Genomic DNA, 7,915 nt, shown 5'->3' on the forward strand with positions numbered 1-7,915 from the left:
TCTATCAATAAATAGAGACATTCTCTTGTCGAAAGAAAAAAGAATAGCAAATCTAAAGAAACTCTCCCATCCAAGGGCAATTTTTTCTTTCTTGGCCGAAGCCATTCTATTTTTTTCCCGAGTTTTGGGAAGTTTGGTTTCCGACTAGCGAAACATAATTGGAATCTTCAAACGTCCAATTTCGCTAATCGGAATCTTCAAACGTCCATCCTTTGATTTATTCAATACAAACGGCCAAAATCAAGAGCAAAACAACATAGATTCGTGTAGTGGAAAACTACAAGACAATCAATTGGACTATGAAAAAAAATTGAGATAAAATAAACCTATTGGAACATTTAGAATTCAATACTAAGGGGAAAATTTTAAAAAATAAAAAAGCACCCATCATAGGAAGCAAGCTCATCATCCCTCTACAGATCACCAACCCCCCAAAAATACCATCCTTCTACAGAAAAATTAAATAAAAGAAGAAAAAAAAAATATGAAAAATCAGAACAGAAGATGCCACATTGTTTGCTGGAAACGGTACATATGCTGCAACAGTGTCGCCACCTCCACTGCTTCCTTTTTGCAGAGACTCGTGCACCATCAAATGAAGCCTAACCTGCCAATCCTACACGATTTCTTTCTCAAACCGAACACCACCACTGTTGTGTAATTCATAATCTTAAATTTAAGAATAACCCTCAATACGTAGACCTTGCAGGCAGCAGCAGCAGGTAATTCAGCAACTGATTTGACACTCATTATAGGAAGTAATCAGGTGTTCTTCGGGTCACATCTGGTTCTCCCCTCCTTGGAGCTGGCTCAAACTGAAATACAAGATAACAAAGTTTCAAGCCTTTCTCCCATGCAAATTTTGCAGGCAAGCCAATTAATAGATCACGTCAACCCTTACGAATAACCATTCAGTAACTACAACATATCAATTTGGTCACATTTGTTTTCACGTGCTGAGAAGAGGGGGGTTGTGGGTGGTTGTGTTTGGCAGAGAGCAGAACCAACCTGAATGAATGTGTGACCTTTGCAGTCATCTACTTCCAGGATGGATGCCATATTTCCACAGCGATAACAATAGTTGGGTGCGCTAAATATAGTGACCACTTTTTGTTCCTGCATAAGGTAAACAAATCAATTACAGAAACTTTCCTTCGCAAAATAAACCATATGCAAAAACAGCCACAGAATTAGGATAAATACTCACATGACCCCAGTTGTATCCTTCCATGACCAGCTGATGTGCTCTAGCAATCAACTTTAAGTTATTTGTGTGATTAAACTGCTCGGATATGTCCTATTAAAACAACAAAAGGAAGCAAATCAGCCTACAAGGTCACAACTCTAGAAGACTGGCCAGCTGATTCAAACCATCAACCCCAACAAGAAACGAAATGGATGGGTAACGTACCTGACCAAACGTATATCCAGCACCCCTGGGAGAGATACCCCAACCACAGCGATCATCAGGGTCAGACCATAAAAGATCACACATGGGACCCTCATGAGGAACCTCTTGTACACGGTCAAAATTACGTATGTTATCAAGGGTTTCAATGGATGGAGACAGCCCTCCATGCAGACAGAATATTTCACTTTCAACCTTTTTAACAAATAAAAGAAAATATGTCAATACTTGGAAAAAGAACTATTACACCTACAACTATCAACAATGAGCGTATAACAAAAGATGCAAGGGTCGATCAATGTGACAGGTGGTGGTAAAGTAATTGCAGTTTACAGTCATGCTGCAGAACAACACGATTGAGGACAGCAAGTAGAAAAGGAACTAGAGGCACTCATGCAATTAAACCGGTAGCAATGAACTAGAACGTTGCACCCAGAAATTTCTAGGGTGCATATTTTCAAATGATACAATAACAAGAATGTTCATGGTCATGTTGACCGCTAACTTAATCCAAGTGCAGGCACTGGCTCGCTAACCTACACAGACCATTTATGCATCATAATTAAGTCACATATAACTATACTAACCAATGCTGTCAGTGGAAAATAGTCAAATAAATCTGTAAAGATCTTCCAAACATTGGCATTACCATACCTGCAAAGAGAAATAAAACGGGTCACTATACATGCTTGACAAATAGGATACATCCAATCAAGGACAAGCAGGAAGACAAAAACTAGATGACTGATCAACAGTCAACTTCGTAGGCATAAGAGATTAATAGAGGCCAACAGTAGGTTGAATTCTTTAAGGTAATATACTTCTGACATAATATTGATTTGGTACACCCCAAGGATTGATTCACACTATAGTGTTCATCAATTTAATTCCTGGTTCATATTTTACTCTTTTATCCAGTAAAAGAAGTATGATCATGAAATCAAACTGAAAATACATCAAATGAATGTGAATGTGATATGGGGGCATTATGATGTAGCATAGAAAGTGCAAATACAAATATACTATATCAACATGCGTTCATAAATATGCATACCTACATTCATGCATGTACAGATAAAAGCACACAATACCCTACATTCATGCATGTACAGATACATGCGCACAATAGCTCACTGATCATTTTAAAAATTTTACGCCTAAACTTAGAAGACAACTAAACATAAAAAGCAAACCTTTACATGTATATAGTTTTTAGGCCTGAACATAGGCAAATGAAAAATGGAGTTCTTCCAGAAGTCACATGCCACACATAAATCTTAATTGTATCAAAATTGACCCATAAAACAAAAGATGCCAAGAAACTCACTTCCGTAGGCACTCGTCATAAAAACCATAAACTTGAGTAATCTGCAATGGGGAAACAAAAAGCCACAATCAAAGACCACGCATGCAAGTACTACCAAACTTATATGAACAAGAACGCGGATGGTAAAAACACCTGACGGCTTTCATGGTTTCCTCTTAGGATAGTAATACGCTGATGATAACGCACCTTCAAGGCCACTAGGAGCTGAATAAAAAAAGATAAAGTTAGGAGCATAATGATATACATAAATGGATGCCAAAAGGGAAGATGACGCATCCCCTTTTTCCCAGAAATTCCCATGATAAGAACACTAAGTTCTCAAGTGCAATATAGCTTAGGGGCCAATCTCATGATCTTTATGTGTACTACTACCCTATTTCAGTCTCCCCTGCTAGTATAACCTTGGAAGCGCTAACATATCCCAACCATACTATTTCATTATAGCTCATGTTCAACATGTATCCAACTCTCAATAGTAAAACTTTAAGGTCTTTCGTTAGGAATTGCAACTTATTGTATTGACCAAAACCCTAAATAATCAAACCAAAACATTGCTCAGAGTTTCCAAAATATCTTTTATCTTAGTGCCAAAAGGAGAACCCTAAAATTATAGCTTAACTAATTGAAAGATAAGTAGAAATAAAAATAATCATACTTACTGTCACTGTTTCAACTGAATAATAGCCACGGTCCACATAATCTCCCATAAACAAATAGTTTGTATCTGGGCACTGCAAACAAAATTGCAACAACGGGAAATAAATGTTAGTTTTGGAAAGTGAAACATCCAACAGAACAAACCAGAAAACTACAAATTAGGAAAGAGAAAACATCACCAATAAGTAGCAACCTATTAAGCAAATGTAAGAAGAATTAAATAGCCCAAATCAGAACAAATACCTTTCCTCCAATGCGGAAGAGCTCCGCTAGATCATGGAATTGTCCATGAATATCCCCACAGATAGTTACAGGGCTTTTTACAGGCTGCAAAACATAAGACCCAAAATGGTTATTCATTTATCTCAAGACATGTCCAAATCATTATAGGTCCGAAACCTGTATGAAACAATAAAAAGAAAAACATGAAACAGAAACTTGCAACTAAAAAGGCCCACCTGGACATTGCTTTCTTCCATTAATATTTCCTTGGCCTTCTCGCAGAGCACCCTTACCTATATTAAACAAAAATAATTAAGATGACAATTATTTTACATCTTAAATAAACTCCCCAGAAACCAACAAACATTAAATTGAACATGCACACACTTTCAATAACAGATTTCCATTTTCTTGCTCATTAGAGTTTTCAATGAGCAATTTTTTTGGTCTTATAACGCGTAGTAGTGTATAGGCTGGTGTACCACAGAACATAGCCAATGTTCTGAAATTCAAGAAGCACTAAAGCAACTCAGTTTTGAAGCTACCACTCTTGTAAAGTATGTTATCAGCCTTGCATACCCACACAACCCTTCATCCCTCCCCAAGAATATTGGTATGCTTACATGCACTATAAACCATATACCACAGCGTGCACATTATTTGGCAAATCAGAAGGTGTATAGAGTTTCCTCATAGAATAGAACGTAAACTAAGGATGTTTAACATTACTGATTTCAGAACTGCCCAAATAAGGAAGAATTCAAGGTATCTCCTTGACAATGTATTGCAATGACCACATTTAGCCAAAACCATACTCAAATACTACGCTCCACAAAGTCTCTGCTAATCATAACTCCACATAGGTTTAAAAATTTATTGAAAGATTCAGATTTTGTGGCCTTAAGACTTAGAAACCCAAATTTTGCTTTTCTTGTTCACAAATATACACGCAGAAGCCCTCAGTGCCACAGAAAAGGGGATCTGACCCACACTGCCAATACCCAATCCTAACAGCAGAACAAATCATTACAAACCACCAAGTTCATGTATTTCTTTAGAATTTTTAACCCAGTGGTAAATCCAATAAAAAGATCGACCCACCTAAGTGAAATCAAAACATTCATTCATGGATCCCCAAATTATATGAAATCACAACCCTAGATCGGTCCCATAACAACCCTAATTCAGATAAATTCAATTCACAGACCACGCCCATGGTCACAAACAAAGAAATGCACCACATTTTTCGATCTGCCCCATCAAGCTCTAACATTTCAGAGCTCGATCCGTCTCATTTCCTAAAACTCAACACAAATTCTCACCAAAAACACATTCACGCAAAAATTAATTAAAAAATAAAAAGAAATGGACTAAAATTAATATTAAAATAATTAAAAATCAGAAAAGTTAGATGCTTTGGGTACCTCTTGTTCGGACAAGGGCTTGCACTGCATGAGCTGAGCAATCTGTTCATCCAGGTTCCCATGTGAGTTCGAAGGGACCGAATCCATCCTCTTCTTCCTCTTCCCCCAAAACGCACCGTCTTTCCCAGATCAAGATGCCCCTCCGAAACCCTAACCCTAGATCTGTAGGCAATCGTCGATTTCCCTCTTCGTCTTCTTCGTTTTCTTCGAGCCACTCAGAGAGAGAGTAGGGAGAGAGAGCGGTGGTGGAGAAACCAAAGGCCTTTCAGTTCTTTTGAATTTTTCTTTTTATTTTTTTTGGATTTTTTTTTTTTTTATTTTTAGTTTTTATATTGGTCTCGGGAGTTTGAAACGATAAACCGGTAGTGCGGAGTGGGTAGGCGCGTGGGGATGACTGGACCAGTTCATGGGCTTTGTGCCGGGAGTTAGAGTTTTGTGATTGGGCGGTCGATAACACTGGGTTTCCAAAGCGCGTGAAAGACAAAGATATTTGTGGGTATTTGAGATTGTGGACGGAAATAATGAATCGCCATTAGTGTGCGATGTTTTTCAACAAAGGGGTCTCTCGCACACCCGTATTCAAATTTGTAGAAATGTGTTCAAGTTGATTCACGTAGATGATAAGTTTAAATTTAAATTATTAAGGTTAATGTATTGTGAATAACGTGCGGATGAATTAGAGATCGATCGAGAAAGAATATTATAGTGTTGATTATCATTAATCGTGTCATTATTGATGATATCAAGCATTTAGCAACTCAATTTCAATTTTTCATGCATTCATTTTGTTTCAGTCCTAGAAAATGTAATAAGATAGGTTTAGCAGTAAGCCATGTCGAGAAACTGTTGGGCTCTATTGTAGGCCTACTGCAGTGGGGCCCACTCCTGCAAGTTTTTGCACGTTTTACATGCACTTGGCAAAAAAAAAAATTAAAAAATGGTTGGCATCAGTGTGGCGCCATGCTAACGTTAGCTTGCCCACCAGCACAAAGTCGAACTTATCTTTTTCGGCTTTTGGACGAACTGGTGTTGGCTCACCACTTGCCTTCCACAAATTGGACTAGTGGAGGTTTTTTTTGGGTTAAAGGACAAGTTCATAGCCCTTGCTTTGCCTTTAGGAGAGTGAGATTGTTGTCTCTAACACTTGTATTCAAATTTCTTTAAATGCATTCAATTTGATTTGTGGAGATGGCAAGTTCAATTTAAAATTACTATGGTTAACGTATTGTGGATAAATTGCTGGTGAATCAGTGATCGATCGAGAAAGAATATTACGATGTTGATTATCATTGTGCCATTATTGATAACATCTAGCGTTTAACGACTCAACTTTCATGTTTCATGCATTTGTTTTGTTTCAAACCTATAAATTGTAATAAGATCATCAACTGGTTATGCATGCTTTAAGCATGATATAATACGGAAGTGTAGCTAGATGGAGGAAGGGGGGCTCTCTTATTGCTTAAGGGTTGATGTTGAACTTTCTTTCTATTTGATCGAATTTATTTTATCTAATAAGGAAAAAGGTTTTAGATATATCTAGAGTTATATGCACATACTTTGGATATGGATTCGTTTTTTGACATTTACTTTAAGCCAAATTTAAGACTTCGATCGTGGCTCAAGATGTTGAGCTGATACATAAAACTTGGGCTCATAGTTAAGCTCAAGACTCGTGACATAGACTAGAGAAACCATATACGAGAACCAAAACTTGAGCCTCTATGTGGAATGAGGATGCGGCTTTGTGAGAATTTCGGAGATTCTCCATTCACGTCCATTCATCGTACATCGTGCAGTCATAAATTATTGTTAATCTTTTTATTTAAAATTGAATATAAATAATACATAACGAAAACTAGCCACATGATTACGATGAACGGATGTAATTGAAGGATCCCTGAGATTCTCATCATTCGTCTATGTGAGGCTCAATGGCTTAACTCTAAACCCTTAAGGTGCGTTTGTTTCACCTCCTTAGGAGGGACTGGCTTGAGTAGGAATATAATACTGTGTTTGGTATATCCTTGGACTAAAATAAGTGGGACTCGCCTCGACCACGAGGCCTTCCAGGGTTCGCTAAAGCAGGTTATCTAATCCCAAGTTTTCGCTTGGTATTAAGGGGGACTAGAAGGGAAGGCTGACATCCAATCCCTGAGTTTTGCTTACTGACATATTGGCCTGAGAAATTTGTTGGTTAGGTTGGATATTAAAATTGGGGAAAATGAAAAGGGGTTGACTTTTGGGGGTATAGTTGATAGTTTGCGGGGGGGGGGGGGGGGGAGTGAGGAGTGGAGGGGTAATTTGGAAATTGAGAAAAGATTGAAAAACAATGAAAAGATGAGTTTGAAAGTTCGAAAAATCAATGTGATTTTTATCTGGGTTCTTCTAATTCATATGAGTGGTAATTCAATATAAAGTTGAGTTCCCAATTGAAAATTTTGAAGGGTTTTCAATTGGGCTTCTAGGTTCCATTGATTTATTGGAAAGTTTTGTTTTTGGGTTAAGAGAACGTAAAAATTGAGGGTTCAAATCATGTCTTTGAGAGAATGTAAAATTTGATTGCCAAGTGTAGTTGGATTCAACAGAAAATTTTTGATGTTGGGTTCAATTTCTTTGTATTAGAAAATTATGGAGAAAGTTTTGTTAACAAAAACTTTTTTTTTTTTTTTTGTCCAGTCCAACTTAATCTATAAAGTTTGTCCAGTCCGTGATAATCCGGTGCAACAAATGCACCCTTAAAGTAACAACGAATCTAGACTTTCATATGTGAGCAGCCCCATATAGTAAAGTTTTATAAACACAAATAACTGTACAAGTTTCATACATGATGCATACTCCCAAAAAGATTTTCGAGCTCGGGGCCACAACAGCTTC

At 37.4% G+C, this 7,915-nt stretch overlaps 1 protein-coding gene across 1 annotated transcript; it reads right to left on the reverse strand.

Annotated features, from left to right (window-relative positions):
* Nucleotides 1–292: 292 nt before the first annotated feature.
* LOC137715491 (serine/threonine-protein phosphatase PP2A catalytic subunit) lies at nucleotides 293–5,347 on the reverse strand. The gene is made up of 11 exons (XM_068454838.1): nucleotides 5,039–5,347; nucleotides 3,851–3,907; nucleotides 3,636–3,719; nucleotides 3,395–3,466; nucleotides 2,868–2,939; nucleotides 2,736–2,776; nucleotides 1,996–2,062; nucleotides 1,412–1,603; nucleotides 1,208–1,297; nucleotides 1,009–1,116; nucleotides 293–815 (listed from the first exon to the last, which is right to left on the reverse strand). The coding sequence occupies exons 1-11, from the start codon at nucleotides 5,123–5,125 to the stop codon at nucleotides 750–752; spliced, it is 936 nt and encodes a 311-aa protein (XP_068310939.1). The 5' UTR covers nucleotides 5,126–5,347; the 3' UTR covers nucleotides 293–749.
* Nucleotides 5,348–7,915: the final 2,568 nt, after the last annotated feature.

The sequence above is a fragment of the Pyrus communis genome, chromosome 14 (genome assembly GCF_963583255.1).
Source record: "Pyrus communis chromosome 14, drPyrComm1.1, whole genome shotgun sequence".
Taxonomy (NCBI): domain Eukaryota; kingdom Viridiplantae; phylum Streptophyta; class Magnoliopsida; order Rosales; family Rosaceae; genus Pyrus; species Pyrus communis.